This window comes from Embiotoca jacksoni, unplaced genomic scaffold (genome assembly GCF_022577435.1).
Source record: "Embiotoca jacksoni isolate LCO1_2020_lvr unplaced genomic scaffold, fEmbJac1.0.p SCAF_8, whole genome shotgun sequence".
NCBI classification, from domain to species: domain Eukaryota; kingdom Metazoa; phylum Chordata; class Actinopteri; family Embiotocidae; genus Embiotoca; species Embiotoca jacksoni.
The window spans coordinates 1,550,939-1,569,526 of record NW_027185436.1 but is presented as its reverse complement, the minus strand read 5'-3'; the positions used below and the strand labels follow the sequence as shown (position 1 = coordinate 1,569,526).

Here is an 18,588-nt window from a genome sequence, read left to right as displayed (position 1 = left end):
GCTTTAAATGTGGAAATATGAATGGGAAATATATGGATATAATGATATGAGTAGGTTTCATATTATTCCGATATGGCATAACCCATCCTCATTATCTATTTCATTATCTATATATATATATCTATATATATCTATATATATCTATAAATATATATATATCTATAAATATATATGTGAACGAATGGGTGAATGGGAAAACCATGTTAAAGCGCTTTGAGAAGGTGATAAAGCGCTGTACAAGTACAGACCATTTACCACAAGCAGCTCAACTGTACAATCATATTTCTCACGTCTTCATTTTCAGTATTCTTCACACAAGCAACAATTCATAGGGCATTTCTATTTTTAAGCACCAAAACAGAATGTATATGTTATATATGTTGTAGAGCTGAACAACCCTGCTGTGTTCAAACACCAGCACAAAAACAGCAAAACACGCTGTGCGCACTGACACACAAAACAAAAGTCACCCGCTTCCTCGGAAGACACCGTAGTCTGGTTTTGAGAGAATAAAAGGAAAGTACATCTGAAGTTTTCTCTTTTCCGCCTGACTGGTCAGCCCTCCTCTCCCTTTTCACTCTTTCCGTTACTTCTGTAGTTTAGTGCTCCCTGGAGGGCAGCGGGGACGAGGAAAGAGAGCGAGGAGACGGCGCTCGCCCATTCACTCCCGCTTCCTGTTCAACTATCTGCCTTTCTCTCTTTCTCCTCCATCTCTGCCCTTTTCTTCCTAAATCCCATCTCAGGCTGTCCACCCCAATTCCCCGCGTCACCTTAAGGCCCACAGGGTCAGTGAAAAGCGAGCTTCTTACCGTGCGTCCTGGGTTCGTGGTGCCGCCTGAGCTGCTCGTCGCCAGCGGATTTGGGGAATAAACACCAAAAAAAAAAGTCTTCCAGCTACTAGAAGAATCGAGGGCTAATGTTTTCCTCCTGTCCTCCCACCCCGTTTCGCTCCATTCCCCTCCCTTTCTCATGATCTCCCCTCTTCTGTTTCCTCCTCCCTCCTTCTCACCACTTCCCTCCCAGTGCGCGCCGCTTGTCTGCTCCCCTCAGTTACAATTTAACTCAACGCGCGTCAAAACACGGAAACGATTTTCAGCCCGAGTGGAAGCGAAATAACTGTGGTCACGTGACTCAAAGCTTTAATTCATGTCAACTATGACCGCGAATTGAACGAACTGAAAACTTTGAGAAAAGCACCGGCTGATGTTTACTCTCCTCAAGACTCAACTCTCCCTTTATCAGGTTGAACACATCTAATCGTACAAAGTTTTGTTTCAGCCTAAATAGACAGAAGTGGTCAAAGAAGTAATCAGATCCTTTACTTATGGCTGAATTCGCATATTGTGGGACATATCTTCTGTTTCAAACCTCTGGATTATTGCGATATGAAGCCAGTAATCACAGTCAGTACCATTTCTAAATCCTCAGGATGAATACTTATTAACTCAAAGGAGGAACTGTCATAAAGGACATGGGAGACATATTAGTACTCCTAGGGGGCTACTTTAACGATACTTAATGGAATAAAAACTTAAAACTCAGCAGCATTCGAGGCTAAATGTACAATCCTATGTTCAGTCATTTTACTACAACAAATTATACAAAGCATTTTTTTTTAAGAGAAATAAAGTTGTTAAGTACAATTAAATGCACACTTTAACAATGAATAAATAATAAAGTAATGAGGGTAAATTAGGGGAGCAAAAGTCCCCTGGATAAAAATGAGGCTGCCACTGTTTTAGAAGTAGTTGCTTGGACAGCAGAGCCCAACAGGAAATCCCACCTCTTCACTGAGTGGCACCATTTTCACAGAGATGCAGCCATCCCCAAATAATAGATAACACCATTTGGCATTCACCCTAAATGTCAACAGTAATGTCAAAAACCCTGTAAATAACCATCATGTTCACACAGTACATGCCCCTCCACACATTCTTGCCTGACTAAAGTATTTTTATAACTGTTCCACAATAAGTGAATCATACATCCCTTTTTTTTTTTTTACTTTATTTCCTAAAGTGGGAAAATAGAAGATTTCGTTGAGATGAAAAAAAAAACACTTTATATGTACACAATATTATAGTACTTTCTTATGAACAAATGTGTCATAAACACACCCATATCTAGAAAAAAAAAAAAAAAAAAAAAAGCTAGCATTGTTTGTATGGTATGCTTCCTGTTTTAGGACAACTGCACCCTAATCTATGACTGGCCATTTGAGAAGTCATGACATCACAGCTTGTGTTAAACCTTAGTTTTATTGACATGCATCTGTTTAAAACTTTCACACCAAATGGAATTTAGGTGTTCCACATCTGGCAGGGTCCCACATTAGGGCAACTAAAGCCCAGTTTAATACACTTTAACAAGTAACACGTTAGTAAAGATATTTAATCAAAAAAATTTACATCATCATATATTGATGCATTAATGCATAAGTAGCATTTCAGTGCTGTTTGTTTGGGTGGTTGTATTCATTTTCTTGTTGTCTTCATTGTTATTTGTTTGGTTGAGCCCAAGCTGACACCTTCAGAATGTTTATGTTCAAAATCATTAATAAAACTAATAAAAATTATTCAAGCGATTACAGAAGCTGGACCCATGAAATGTTTGTTATTTATAAAATAAATATTAATACATTTTCTGCCAATTGACTCATTGACTGATTAACTAGCTATGCTTGTGTACAACATTACCTATATAGCCTACTGTTGGGTTGGTTAATCTATAGCAAATTGCACAGTATTTGTTCGCCATATTTTCTGTATGAAAAATATAAATTTGTAAAGATGTCAATAGTTGTGCAGGAAAAAAATAATATATTTAGAAAAATGTAGTAGAGTAAGTACAAAGAAGTGACTGATAACAGTAGGCCTACTTGAGTATTTAGTTACTTTCCCCTGATGATTATTTGACGTATGTTTAACCATTTTTGTGTCTTTTCTTGTTCTATCCATTTTTTTAAATGCTGCTGACATTTTTTTTTTTTCCTGTTCTTAGCTTTCTGTTTTGTCTCTGTTCAGTTCTGCACAAGATCTCTGCAGTGGATTTAGAGTCATTTTCCATTTTATTGATTAGCCTTTTTTTTTTTTTTTTTTTTTTTTTTTTTTCCCCTAAAATGTAACAAAGTAGTGAAAGATGCCTGTTACAGTGCAGCAAGCTCTCAAAATTAAAATAGCAATTTTGACAATCAGTTGATCATCCAATGAGTAATCTGTCAATCGATACATTTTTGTAGCTCTGAAAATATTTTAAACACGAGAGATGCTGACTCAGTTTTACTGTGATGCAGCAATGAATAAACACTTCCAGTGTAATGTTTGTGTAGACCTGTCTACATTACACAGCAAGACTCGTGTACATATTTTTCTTTAAAGCCATTCTTCTAACATCCATCACACTGGAGTCTCTTCTGAACTTGAGAAGTAATTAGAATTTTTTTATATGACAAGCACGATCATCACTTCTGACCCTTTTTGTCAGTCTCACTGTTGTCTTCAAATAAAGAAGTGGCCACCTGGTGTCACTAGAGTGCTTAGTGAAACTTGACATACAACCCTGAGGTGTCATATGAACACCAAGTGTGTGGATGGTTTCAGGCTCAGTTGAGGGTTGTTTGGGGTAAAATGAAGGGACTACAGGTAACTGAGGGATGCTGACCTTCACAAGAAGCTGGTATCAGATAATTGGTCCTGGAGTAAGGACTCATAGTTACACCATTGGGAAAATTCTTAACCATTTTCACATAGATTTTCCTCTGCTTCTTCTTTTTTTTCTTTTACCAGTCAGCAGTGTACAATACATATCCATTAAAATACTGATGTACAAATTTGTGATAATTTAATTCAGCATTTCACTTTTTTGGTACTTTGTACTTTAACTTTAACTTTTTGCTTTAAGTTTAGAATGAATAGGGTCCTTTTTACTCTCATAAAATAATTAGTAGTCTGATTATCTAAAACTGAAGCAGCCAGACAGAATAACTATATAAAATCTCCATCAATTGGATTAACATTAAAATCAGTTTCAAGTCTCCAAACTCATGCTCTTCTATCAAAACTGAAACACATCTCGTGGTGTTGTGAAGTTGATGCTGATCATTGCAAAAATAAATTTAACATGGGCGATATGCGAATGAAACTAGTTTCATACAACACATTTGAGCTCGGAAGGTACTTGAACAAAAACTATACAAAATAATTGTTCTAATTTTTTCTCTTAATCATGTTAAATATATAATTTAGATGTATATTTTCATGATTGCTAGTTTTCATTTTGTCCTGTATGTGTAACCAGATGATGTCTTATTGGATGCTTGGTACATGTTGGTTAATTGTTTGGCACGATGTGAAGATGAAAACGAATTAATCAACCCTCTGCTGGACCATGAAAAGTGTGCAGGGCTAAATATCTGGCACCTAAATAACAGCACCTATGAGGCACACACTATTCTTGTGTCCACTTAAATATGCGTACCAACTTCACGATACTCCAAACCTACTGCAAAGCTGAGTAATACATGCACCAGTCACTCTTTACTGACTGGTGATCACAGGAGAATAAAAAAAAGAAGGAGAAGACAATTTTTTTTTCTACATTTGAAGTGCCATGACAGTGTACCCCCCAGTACATTCAGGTCCTATATATCAAATAGCCTATAAATTAAATTGTATCGGCCCAAAAATGCGTTGGTCCATTGGGAAAATGCCGGTACGCCCGATGGCCAGTCCAGCCCTGGTTCAGACAACGGTGAGGTGAGCTTGTAACCAAAAAGTAGTTTGATAGGTAGATAGATCGTTACTTTATTAATCCCACAAGGGGAAATTTTTTTCGCTACAGCAGCATTATAGGTACATTCCTGGTCCTAATAAGTTTGAAACAAAATAAGAGTGTGTTTATTTAAAAAGAGCTGACAGCAAGATGAGAATGTTAATATTCTGTTCTATGTGACAGCAGTGACATCATAATGGAACGGTTGCATATCTGCAGAGGAAATAATTCCAATCTCTTTTCCTGCATCATCCTTTGGAGAGGTAAGACCACTTTACAGCTGCTTTAAAACAGCTTTTTACTTGTACCTTTTTCCTGTTTTGTAGAACTGTGTTGTGCTGGGTAAAGAGTAAATTAACTTTCCCAACATTATCCTCATATGTAAATTTATTTTTCATCAGTTACATTACAAATAACATGACAGTAAGATGTTTTTGTTGTAACCAGCGGACGCAAATAAACTTTTTGTCTTGCACATAATTTTCAGTTGTAAACTTTTCTTTTTTACTAATGTTAAATGTGTAGAAAATGGACTGCTTTTGTAGTGTTCCTTTGTACTGTAAAACAAATAAAAATCACATCTACAAAAACGTTTGCTTTGCCTGCAGTTGTGATCCTCTATAATTTATTTGGCAGATTTTATGAAAGATTTTTGATGACCAATTTACTAATTAGGACTCTTTTCTTGTCATGCTATACAAAAGTTTCTCTTGAAATAATTGTGTGGGGGGGGGGGGGGGGAGCTTTAATTTTAACATGTGGACTGATGCTCTGTTTTGTTTTATTATTATCACTAAGTGAGGCCTTTGGTAGCTGTGGAAATTAAGGTTTATTTTTTATGTTGAGTAAACTGTTGGAACAATATTATACTAATTAAAATAATGATTTTATAGGTGTGACATGTCAGTTAAGTTCAAATGAAATGCTATTAGTCTTTTCAGTGTTTTGGAGATATATTTCGGCAGACCTGCTTTCATTCTAAAATTAAATTTTCCTTTTTGTTTTTGATGGACAGTGCAATGAAAAACCTCTGCTTGGTTAGAATCCGCTCAGTTATAAAGTTGAGTTAATATAGATGGTCAATTTTATAAAAAGTAATTTGCTCAGTGTCCTGACTTCTAGTGAACTGATGGCTGTATGTTTGTGTGTGCAGTGCATCAACGAGAGTATGAATAGCTCCAGTGCTTCTGAGCGTTCTACCACCTGGAGACGGCCGGGACGAAGGAGTGAGAGTCCTTCGTCTCCTCCCACCACCAGCAGGCAGCCAGGAGGAAGGAGTGAGAGTCCTTCATCCTGGAAGGCCACTGAGCCTCTTACCACCCGGAGGCAGACGAGACAAGGTAGTGAGAGTCTTTCGTCTTGTGAAGACAAACAGCCTTCTACCACCCAGAGGCAGCCAAGACAAGGTAGTGAGAGTCCTTCGTCTTGTGAAGACAAAAAGCCTTCTACCACCCGTAGGCAGCTGAGACAAGGTAGTGAGAGTCCTTCGTCTTGCGACAACCAAGAGCCTTCAACCACCCAGAGGCAGCCAAGACAAGGTAGTGAGAGTCCTTCGTCTTGTGAAGACAAACAGCCTTCTACCACCCAGAGGCAGCCAAGACAAGGTAGTGAGAGTCCTTCGTCTTGTGAAGACAAACAGCCTTCAACCACCCAGAGGAAGCCAAGACAAGGTAGTGAGAGTCCTTCGTCTTGTGAAGACAAACAGCCTTCTACCACATGGAGGCAGCCAGGACGAAGGAGTGAGAGTTCTTCATCTTATTTTGACTCTGAGCTTAGCTTCTTTTGGAGGGAGCTGGAACTAAGGGGTATAGCGTATTTTGAAGACACCGAGCCTTTTACCAGTCCCTTTTCTTCTGAAAAGTTACCTGCAGAAATTCCCCCTACTGAAGACTGTGGCCTGGAACACGAGAGGAAGAAAATATCCCTGCAACGTGTCCATGAGTGGCTAAGAAGACAGGAGGAAATGAAACAAGGGAGTGAGAGTCCTTATGAAGACGGTGAGCCTTCTTCCACCCAGGAGGCTCCCATAAGAAGAAGAAGAAGAAGAAGAAGAACAAAGAGGAGATTTCAGTCATCTGACAAAATGTTCTCCTCTGAATGCTGTGACCTGGAACTCCAGAAAAAGAAAATGGCTCTGATACTTTTCCAGGAGTGGGCCAGAAGACATCACAAGATGGAACAGAGGAGTGACAGTCCTTCCTCTTATAGAGACACTGAGCCTTCAACCACCTGGAGGTCTCAGGGACAAAGGAGTGAGAGTCCTTCGTCTTCTGAAAATTCACATGAAGATATTTTTTCGTCCACAAACTGTGAGCTGAAGCTCGGGGGGAGGAAAATTATCCTGACTCTTGTCCAGGAGACAGAGAAACAGGGCTGGCCAGAACAAGAAAAGGAAAAATGGGACAAGTGGGAGAGAAAAGTATGGGAGAAGGAGGAGAGGAAAAGAGAGAAGTGGGAGAAGAAGGAGATGGAAAATCAGGAGAAGGTGGAGAAGGAAAGAGAGAAGAGGGCAAGGAGGGAGATGAAAAGACAGGAAAAGTTGGAGAAGGAAATAGAGAAAAAGAAGGAGAAGAAAATACAGAAGTTAGAGAAAAATGACAGAGCAAGGCAGGCTAAAGCAGAGAAAGAGAGACAAAACACAGACAAGAACACAAGAAAAAAACAACAGAAGGAGGAGAAGGAAAGAAAAAAGTGTGAGAAAAAGGCCACAGAAAGTCAGGAGAAAGAAACAGAGCAGGGGAGACAAAGACAGAACGAAGAGGAGACAGGCAGCAGAGGACCCAAGACTCTAAATGTTGGCCTCCTTAAAAGACTTCACGCTTGGCTGATCAAACTCTACAGAAACAGACTTGCCATCAGTGGGACCCATGAGATCAACTCACTTAATGGTAAGAAAATAATTTGTTTCACATGAAGTTCACAGATGTATGCACTGACTCCCACACTGTAAAGAAACACTTATAATCGCTTATAATGATGTCTGGTGGGTTTTAATATTTAATATTCTGTTTTAAATGACCAATTTCATTCACGTCAGTTCTAAATTATTCAAATATCCGAAACAGAATTTGGACAAATATTCGTATTTGTTTTCTTGCCATTGTCTCAATCTTGTGTCTGCACGTTAAAGGATAGTTTCAAACTTGGAAAGCGACTTAATACATTTGTTGGAGTTCTGTACTTAAGTGCATTTTGATACGAGTAATACACCAATACAAATTGTAAAAAGAGTTTTTCATCCACTATTTTTTCAATGTCATCGTCAGTGTTAAATCAATATGTATATTGTCTATACTGCCTGAAAAAAAATATATTTTATATTGATATCACAATGTATGAGGTGGTGAATAAAAAGACACACAAATCTTCATGTAGCTCAGAAAAAGCTAGTGTGAGGCTTCTGTGTGTGAGGACGACAAATCGTCCACAGTTTCTGTCTCTTCAGCATGAAATGTCCTCGTTGTGCCTCCACACAATATAGTAACACTAAAAATGAAAGATCAACTAAAATGGTTGCAGATTTGTAATATGCTGACTTCATTTGTGTAACTGCTGAAGCCTCATCAGTTTAAGGTGAACTTTGAAATGCATCCTTACATAGAAATATGGACGGAGGATTTCGTCCAAATTTCTTTAAAAAAGGGTTTTCTTTGCAGCCAGATTCAACAGGAGAATCACTGAATAAAAACTCTTTTAGTGTATATAGGTAGAAGGTAATTCATATTTAAATATAATATTCATTCATCAGTCTGTTGCAGTGTGGTAACGCGGTCTGTTTGTTATAAACCTTGTTTTAATCCCAGAGTGGATACATATTCTATCTCTGATATAATCATTGTAGAAATTTACTACACTGATGCTCTTTGTCACTGTGTTGTAAACTCTAAAGGGATAATGACATTTCTTTCTGTAGATGTAGGTCTGTAGATGATGTGTTTTCACATGTTTTGATCAAGTCCTCTGAGCTTTACAGCAAAGGTCACTATGATGACCTGCATCTGTTAAAAATGACCCAGTTTTTGAAGTACAAAAATAGCTGGATAATCCACTCATCACACAAACAATTTAGAGAATAACAAATGTACAAATGTGGTCTGTTGAGAGGGTTAGAGGAGAACAACTGGACTCCAATTATAACCTTTCTTTCTCTGCTGGTTTCAGGTGACACTGCAGAACAGACCCTGGTAGAAACCATAACATTATATCCAGAAACAAAAGGGATGAAGTCACAGGAGGAGGAGGAGGAGGAGGAGGAGAGGCAAAGACTGGACAGATACAGGAGGGACAAAAGACAAGATGTGAAACAGCAAGAGGACACAGACATCAGCTGTAACTTAAACACTCCCGCTTAATTTTATTACGGCGAAGTACAAAATGTATTTCAATTTATTTTCCTGACGTCCTCCTCTTCTCCAGGAGGCAATAGAGGAGCCCCGCTGTTATATTTCATTTATATATGTCGTTTATGGCGCTGATTATTTTGTTAAAGACAAACACCAAAATAAACAAAATTATTGTTTCAATAAATGGTTTCTTCTTCTATTCATCTTTTATAATCAAAGAAGCTGTTTATATAGATTTTTGTCTCCATGAGTCCACTAAGTGAAAACCTTAAAAGACATGCTGCTTATGAAGAACTGCAATTTATGGTCATAACCAGACAAGTCCAAAAATGATTAATAAAAAAGGGCCCACACATGACGAATGCAGATGCTTCTACACAGCATACAGGACACACCGGCTCACTGAATGGTGGAGGAGTGTGAAAAGGATGTGAATTATACTCTAATTGAACTCAATGGCTTCACAGTCACCAGAACTCAACAGAACTGAACATGTGTGGAGACTTTGGTGTTTGACAATGGTCTGCACCTCAGCACCAACTTCACAAACACCAAATGAGGAGTGTTTCACTTTTAGAGAATCTACAATCCCAAAGATGATGGAAAAGCAGGAAAAGAAAAAGAGTTTTGAGATGAGGAGAATCTCAGCCAAGAAAGCATTGAAGCTGTTCTTTAGACTAGTGGTGGCCAAAAGGAAGCAGTTTATAGTTTATTTCATAACCCCTTTTCTGATTTTCCACAGAGTATACAAAGTAAAGTAACTGGCATTAGTCTCCAGAGGAGATCATTTATATTTCCACCTGGAAGTACATCCAGAGTCACAGAGGAAACATCTTTATTTAAACTTCTCCTTCACTCTCCTGTTAGTTCTGCTGCACCTGTTAGTGAGAAGATGGACACCATTATTAATTATTAGTTCAATTGTAAACATGTGTTTTCTAAGAAAACACCAAAACATGAATTTGATATAATAGTAATAACAATAAAATTGTACAGTATTTAAATAAATGATTAGTGTGAACTGCTGATGAAGAGAAAGAAGCCACAGAAGAAGCAGAGGAAGATACAGGAGAAGAAATCCTCTGATGCTCTGAAAAAAAGGTTTCCCAAATAAAAACGACCAAAAAGGGAAAATATTCAGGCGGGTGAGAAAAAGTTTCATGTCATATAAAGAACAGCTGAAAGTGTGAATATGAGAATCCATCTAAAGTTTGTGTCTGAACTTGTGTCTGAAAGGAGAAACAGCAAACTTAAATGTTGTCCTGTGACTTTTTAAGATGCATATTTAAACATGAACTACGTTCAGCATTATTAATACCACAACGGGAAGTTGAAATAATTTCTATTTGAACACCATGTATTTCACAAAGCGTCCCACCACACTGCACTGTACATAATTTGACCACAAGATGGTGATCTATCCTCAGTAAATACATGTAAACACTTTTTTAAAACAAAAAAAGACATTTAGAATAACACTATTGAATTTGATGCATTCACTCTGATAGTAATTTGTATTATAATCTTTTAATTTAAAAGTTTGTAGCTTTATTTCCTAAAAAAATATTACAGGGGTGATTTGCTTCTCAAGCAATTTGTAGGGAGTGAGCCTTCATGACTCCTTTGTATTTTCCCTTTTACCATTGACACACTTGTGTCAAATAGTTGAAATCAGCTACAGAATGCAGTATATTGGAGATCTGTGTGTGCAGCTCATCACCAGCAGATGGTGTAATACTCCCTTACACCACAGCAGTTTTCAATTACTGTCTAACACTGAAAGAATCTTAATGTGTTGACGCATAACAGCTGTAGAGAATACAGATTTACTAAACCTTGAACGTTCCCTGTTCCATTTGTTAGCAGTAATATGTGCAGAAAATGAAAACATGCTGACAGTCTGGTTCATAAAAGCTGTTTATTGTTTGATGTTGTGGCTGACATTAAGCATCATATATAAAGCACTCAGACTGAGCTCCTTCTGAGGACCAAAAGAGCACGTTGCGGGCTTAAAAACAACTGAAATGAAAGTAAATTGTGTGCACAAGTGTTAATTCATTATACGTACCATTGAGGCTGATGGGAATATCATGAGGGGACACTTCTTGGTGCCAATGTATCAACAAAGTAAGATAAATCATATATCCTCTGGGGAACACGAATATCTGTAAAAACAAATTATGACAATCAGCAGTGGGCAAGATAATTATTTCTGAACCAAATGGTGGAGCAATCCATATTGCTATCTCTTAAAATGATCTGTCCCTCTGGCTGCAAAATCTGTGATTATAAACCATTCATTTGCCTCCTCTTCTGCTTGCACAGCATGTGTCAGTATTTCTGTTTTCTTCACTAAGTTTACAAGGATGTGGTTCAGCTTCACAATTGCAATAGTGAAATGTTGCTTATACACATCAGTAATAATGTTTTTTCCAAATGATGAATACTTTGACTTTTGATTAGGAATTTGGAATTACATGACATAAAAATATGAAACATAAACAACAGCTTCCAGCTATTGACAAATCATACAAAATATTCTTCTTAATGACCAGGCATCATCCAAATACTCAGAGAAAAAAATGACTTTCAAAATTTCTTCAAGTATTTATTTCTCAACCGAACAACCTCCCCTAACATAAAGAGCTACACAAAAGAAATACGACTAACTTGCATAACAAATTGACAACGTCGATACTGTTCATCAGTACCGATGTAACACCCTGTTTCTGAATGTAATATTGAAACAGGCATACAGAGTTCTTCTCTTTTTAGGTAGATTAAACTTCACATCATTTTTTTCCAGATGTTCTCGTAAATGAGTGAACAGTATCTTTTAGCAAATCAGTATTAACTTATTTCTGGATTTATTACCCCTCATACCCAATGTTCTGAACTAAATATGCAGGTACTTGGCCCAAGGACCAAATGCCTGTATGTCCACCATGAGAATGTATTGTCTTCATTCCCATGAATCTGTTCCACTGTCTACTAATAAGTCTCCTGTGACTTCTCTGATTGGAACAAATTTATTTTCAAAAATTGAAGTACATATTGCTCATATTATTTGATCCCATATAAAGTAAGTTTTTAATACAAAACTTGTACTGGTATTTCATATTACAGTGTTGCCAGTATATTGACATCTAAACAGATCCAACAACTTGTGATGGCCGTTTCATTATATTTCCTGGCACCTTATGGACGTAAAAATACTTTATATCTAAAAAAGAATTGACAGATGAATCAGTAATCAACATAAGAACTATGTGTGCGCCCTTGAACTTACACATCTCCGATTTTTTTACAGTGTGACATGTGAAGGGGACCAGCCCAGATCAACACTTCACCTTGACTGAGCATGCACAATGCCTATCAAAGTCATAATGGGTCCAGAGAGTGAAAGATTAACAGGGGCCCCTGCTCTAATTTGCAAAGTTTGTTTCTCAATAAATCAACCAAAGTGTAACCTGTCTCTTTCCCAGTGCATGCTGGGATGTGCTCCAGCCCCCCACCAAAGGGGTAGGGAATAAGTGGTGAAGAAAATAGTCTCATAGATGGATGGACTGTCATTTACATAAATTATGTTAATGAACTAATGGGTGCAATAGAAAATTGAATCCAGCAAGATTAATATCTGATAAATAGGAATTAACACATCATTGAAATGGGATTTGATGTGTTCAAATTGGGTCATCCATGTACATTCACTGGACATGCCTTTGAATACTGAATGGCTCCTATTTATGATTATATTACAGAGAAGTATGAAATATTACATGTATAGCAGCATCTGGGGGGTGCCCTGTTTACTGATCTACATGTCAAACACTGTTCTTGTGGTCATTAAAATGGTATTTGATTAATAATTTAACAATAAATGTCCCATACGTTATTTCTAAAACATCCAATTCTTTACAAAGGGAAAGAAACAGACTTGGATTTGCTAGTTTTGCTTTGAGGCTGTGATCATTTACAAAATGAATAAAATAAATGAATTACAATAATTCTATTTTAATGACAAAAGTCTTTTAAACACAAATTCTCAGTTTAAGTGCGTTTTTTTTTTTTTTTTTAAAGTGACAGGTTTGCTGCCCTCCTGCGACCAGAGCTGATCCTCCAACTAATACAACCATGCTGCCTTTACGGCACATAAAAACACGGTGTTTTCAGCTTCCTTGTGGAAAAACGCAGTTGTACACAGTTGTTGGATGTCAGACAATCCCTGATTTCAATTGATTTATTTTATCAGTAAACAACGACCCTCTTAATTAATGTCTTATTTATAACTACCCTGTGTTACTCAGTAAACGATATAACGTAATCTATCCACTACCACCCAGTCGCTTCGATGTCACCAAGATTTCCCACAGACACGTGAACGCAGCGCCGGGACCAGACTGCCTTACATTGTTACCGTTGATTTCTCCCGTTCAAGCCAGCATTTTGTCTTCCGCGAGCCAAACCGGGGTCACAGGCTCCTGCAAAACGCATGAAATCTCGGCTACATTTGGCAGCGGGACACACACCGGCGGACTGTAAGATACTTTGCAGTGTATTCATACAATTTGTCTCAGTTTTCGGGACCGTGAAAGCGACAGTAACGATTGCAAAACATACGAGCTAACGTTAATGTTCATCTTCCAGACTGCAGAGGGATATAAAGGTTACAGGGCGAGCGGTGCTTTTCATTTAGGAAACGGTTTGTCTCATGCAATGGGTTTGTTTGTTTTTTGTGCGGGGAGGGGGCACTTTTCGCTCCGCAGCCCGACAGGGTGAAACACCTGTCCGGGTGCCCTCGGGTCATTATTTGGAAGATAAGCTAACGTAATGACTTAACTCAGCAGTCATTTCCCCTCCTGGACTGGAGGCAGGAGGAGGCTTGGTGTGGTTCCCGTGACTACACCACGCTTTCCAGAGGTTCATTTGCATTCCTATCCAGCCAGCATACTCAGCGGTGGTATTCGTTTTACCTTTAAAACTGGCAGCTGTTACTGCCCGATGATTGAAACGGGAAATTAATAAGCGAGAGTCGGGAAAGATCAGCTCCAGGAGTCGTGACGTCGCCCCGGAGGTGCAGGTTCAGTTTGGGCTCCTTTTGTTGACTGAACGAACGCCCACCTTTCCCCAGCAACACCAAGGTGTCGTAGTCTAACGATCTAATGGTTTTTCTTTTATCGCCCCCTTCCTGGTGACCTCTTCCATTGGGTTTAAGAAGCCCCAGCATGAGGAGGATTCGTGGCTGCAACCCTGCCCAGACCGGAGGCTGCTGGTAGGGATGGTGCCGCTGTGAAGAGCCGGCGTGCCGTTTCCGAGGACGAGTCTGCGGTCGGGGGAAGCGAGAGGAAGGAAGTGCCTGGCCAACATGACTGTTTTCAACCCGGAAAATGTTGAGGAATTTTATGAAATTGGAGACGAGCTGGGGAGGTAAGTTTGACTGAGGTCTTTGCTTATTCCTGGTGCGTATCAGCTTCCCCTTTACATGGCTGAGGAGTGAGATGGAGGATGGGTGGCTGGGAAAATACCTTATTTTCTGGGGATGATTAAGATAATTGACCTGCAGTTTACATACAGACTGACCATAAATATGTCAGTATGTGAACTCTGCATGCATACTACAATACATACTCTCTCACAAACAAGCATGCACGTACACACACTGCCTATGTGAGTAGTCACAAGGACATGCATCCCCCCACACTGGGAGTGTGTCAGATAGGCTTTGGTTGATGCAGTCCATAATGCATTGTTGTCAGTGATGAAGAGGTTGGCGTTTATTACTGTAGCTGCTTCCCTGGAGATTGATTGCAGGAGGGGGTTAAAGCTATCACTGAGCATCTTTACAGAGAGAGGATTTACACCAGGGCTCAGCCTGCTCTCGCTTCATTCAGTCTGGCTTTGGTCAGAGGTGGATGCTGACAATGCGGGTGAAGAAGTTTTAAATAGTCTGACAAATCACACGAGTTTGGGCAGGCACATGTGATATGTGGGTTGTTGTTTTTTTTGTCTGGGAAGTTAAATGATGAAGCAGTGTGGTGACGCACAGGCTGAGGAGTAAGCAATATCCTTGATTTGCTGTGTTGTCCTGCCAAATATGAAACCAGTGTCAAAACAAGTCACTGACTTCTTTTTCAGGTAGCTTCACTTTACTGCATCGTATAGATCAAAATCCACGTTACATAATTTCAAATTTGGAAATGACACCAGCAAGGGTGCATTTGTTCCCATAGTGGCTCGCAGATGCCTTCACCTCCAACTGTTAGAAACAGGGAAATGTATCTCTGCGAGTTTCTGGTTGTCATTGTGACACTTCTGGTAATAATCAACCAGTTGTTTTCTGCTCTCCGGGGTCTTTCTGGCAGCGCTGCTTCTCCTTTTGGCGCTCACTTTCCCGAACGGTGGGGGAGAGCCGAAGCTGCTTCAGTATGCTACTTTGGTAATAGAGACGATGGGGGAGCTTTGTGTAATGGGATTGAGTTTCTGGCTGGAGGTAAAGAGACGGCTACGTGAGTGTGATAGTCTCATTTGGTCATCGCCCCAACACCAGGATCTCTTCTCTATTGTGGATTGACTGGGAGATTAGAGTTTAAATCAATTTGTCTGCCCCTCATAGTCTAATCATCTTGAAAGTTTCCAACATTAGGAGCGTTGAAATATAATAAACATTTGCTGTCTGGTAAAAAAACCCCCACCCTATTTCTACAATAAAAGCATCTGCACAACCTTCTGTTTTGAGAGTGCTTCTGTGGAGAGCAGCCGTGATAGAAAAGTGCACAAGTTGTCTTTGGAAGAAGGATTTCATATCTTTGAGATAGAAGAACTATGCATGGCTTGGGGGGAGCTCAACGTACAAGTACACTTGATATTTAGTGTCAGCCGACTAACCTATCGCCTACAAAATGCTTGTGATTATATCTGTTCACGAACAGAAATGAATAATATGTACTGTATGTGGGAACCATGTTTTGCATTTGCTTAAAAAGGCATGCTGGTGTCCAAAGCAATGACGAGACACCGGGCGTCATGAATGTCATTTGTTAAACTGGTGTGTAGAAGGGATTGCGGGGAACTTGAAGTGAGCGAGTGAATTTTCAGTTTTCTTCTCCCAGAGAGTTGTTAGGGAAATCTTGTGAAATCATCTCTGCTGTGTTACTCTCACAGCATGGCTCTGCTCTAATAACACAAAGTACACGATTGTATCGACATTATTTAAATCTCGAAATGTGTTGTTTTTATCCGCTGATGTCAAACAGCAGGACTGAAGGCTTATTTCTCTTCAGGGCAAAATTTTAATGAATAAAACGTGTGCACTAACAGTGCAGAGCAGGCAGCATTATGTTATGGTTGAAGGAATTGATTATGCTTTTCATCAAAACTCTCAAATTGGCAGCTCTGTATTAACAGTCCAGATGTGCTGGAACAAGGCCAATTGAGAATTTTTTGCTGAACGTGATTTACACTTTTGCATACTAACGTGGATGAACTTTTACATTAGCTGGAGTTAGTTAATACTGTTGAGTACTGGTATCCATTAGCAACATAACCAGCACTATGAAGCACTATAAAGCCTCACAAGCTTTAAGACAGAGCTTTTTGGGATGACTGTACTCCTGGCCAGACTCTGGCTGGACTTGGATTGAGGCCCATTTGTGTGGTTGGCAAAATGGGGAAATGGGAAATCACCCAAGCAGTGACTTTATCCTCTCACTGACATTGACACTGCTTGCTTTGGAGTTTCTGCATGGTAGAACTGATGCCTGGTTAAGCCAAGCATCTAACTTTCATTAGTATGGAGCCACAGTGAGCATGCAGGCTCTATAATGAGGAGGAGACTGTGAAAGAAAGCAATGCAGCTGTGGAATTTAGTAAATAGTCACAATCTAATGTTATATAATCTTGTCAAATAGCGTCTCTCTAGTCACTTGACTCATTGTTAAAGCCTCTCAAGTGTTCACATTATTCAGAATGATTTATTGATCTGGATTTAACCACAGTACCTTTCTCAGCCTTGTCTGTACAGTGTTTATATACGTGTGATAAATTATGCATTTTTTTCTTGCCTTACTAATGTCAACCTGGAGAAGTGGAATTATTAGAAGTGCAAAATGAGCGTTTATTGAGAGAGCTGCCAGTGTGACAGTGAGTTAGCTGTTGAGTCTCCGGGCGAGGCATCAGGTTGTTGCTTGCAGAGCTGCCCTGAAGAGAGTGTGATAATCCCAAGCAGATGCATTAGTGGTCATACCCTCCCTTTTGAATTGTGTCCAAAAACAGGTAGTTTGTCTGCATCCTGGCTGTGTTTGAAAAGGCCCCTGACAGAAATTGCTCCTCCAAACCCTTTCCTCTCCAGAGTCAAGGACGGACCACATCTGTGCTCAGTTGATCTCTCTAATTGCTTCTCAGATTGGCAGAAAATTCTCACTTCATGCTTCGCATCAGCGGAGAATCACGGACGACATTACAGCTACTGGCATCTCAGAGGATCTCCTCTTTGATGCCTCCTCAAAATGATGGTTAAGTGAAGGGTGAAGTGTGGTTGGAGTGTTTGGAGGTATAATAGTGGTGATTATGGTGTATGGCTGTCTGACTGCAGGGATAGATGTACTCAGAGCTTATGGCTTCTGTGACCTGTATTTTTTATTGATAGTCCAACGGTCGTTACATGGTGCGTATGTTGTAGAAATGCAATGATCAATTGAACATCCGGAAATTCATCTGCAACGTTTTCAATAATTGTTAAGTCATTTGATATATCTTTAAAACAATCTTTGCTGCTTTGCTCTAAAAAAAATATAACGGACTGTTTTTGGTTATAATAATAGGTGGATTTAATACATCTTTAATGAAACCCATTAAACTCTAATATGACGTACTCCTGTTGTGTGGGAATCGGAGAATATCTGGGACACTGTACAGCCTTATAATCATTTTCATAAAAAAAAAAATCATGAAAAGAGGATATGAAAGAAAATAAAGCCTAATATCAGGTTTTAAGTATTTTCCCATAGCTGTCAGCAGAAAAGAAACCTCCATCACAGTGGGAGACGACACTGACGGGCTGATATGGGATCTTTCACACAAGACCAGAAGTAGTCTAGAATATCACCAAACCATTATATTATTCTGACCATAGCATGCAATCATTTGGGATTACCTCAGATGAGTTAGAAAGTGGCAACCAAGCCTGCATGACGGAACTGATGAACCGAATCTGCTGTTTGGTCATGTGGGTGTAGTTCAGTTTTTTCTTCTTCAGTTTCACTGTTGTCATTTGTTTCCAGTGTATCACTGACTCAGCCACTTTCTGCCCGACTTGGGAAGAGAGAAATGACATTTAGCCAACTGTGGAATTTATTTGGTGTGTGCCTTTCATCTGGGCCACAGGGCAGTTTTACACGTTGCGTGTTTTTGCAGGGCTCTGCCTCTATCATTAGTCTGACCGCAGTGTGGCTCTCTACCAGTTCGCCCTCCTTTTGTG

At 39.3% G+C, this 18,588-nt stretch overlaps 2 protein-coding genes across 5 annotated transcripts in view; one reads left to right on the top strand and one right to left on the bottom strand.

Moving 5' to 3' along the window:
• The window catches only part of LOC138191734 (phospholipid-transporting ATPase ID-like), a 44,769-nt gene extending 43,731 nt beyond the window's left edge, over window positions 1–1,038 (bottom strand). Inside the window, exon 1 of the mRNA XM_069138712.1 lies at window positions 810–1,038. The gene's annotated coding sequence lies outside the window, so the exon portion shown is untranslated. The remainder of the gene's footprint in view (window positions 1–809) is intronic.
• Window positions 1,039–13,521: 12,483 nt separating this feature from the next.
• dapk1 (death-associated protein kinase 1) overlaps window positions 13,522–18,588 on the top strand; it is a 77,234-nt gene continuing 72,167 nt past the window's right edge. Inside the window, exons 1-2 of one of the 4 annotated variants that reach the window (XM_069178124.1) lie at window positions 13,522–13,651; window positions 14,332–14,540. In XM_069178124.1, the coding sequence (XP_069034225.1) occupies window positions 14,479–14,540 (62 nt within the window). In that variant the 5' untranslated portion in view covers window positions 13,522–13,651; window positions 14,332–14,478. Of the gene's footprint in view, window positions 13,652–13,759; window positions 14,188–14,328; window positions 14,541–18,588 lie in introns of those variants that run through there. The other 3 variants (XM_069178123.1, XM_069178126.1, XM_069178125.1) reach the window with 3 other exon arrangements.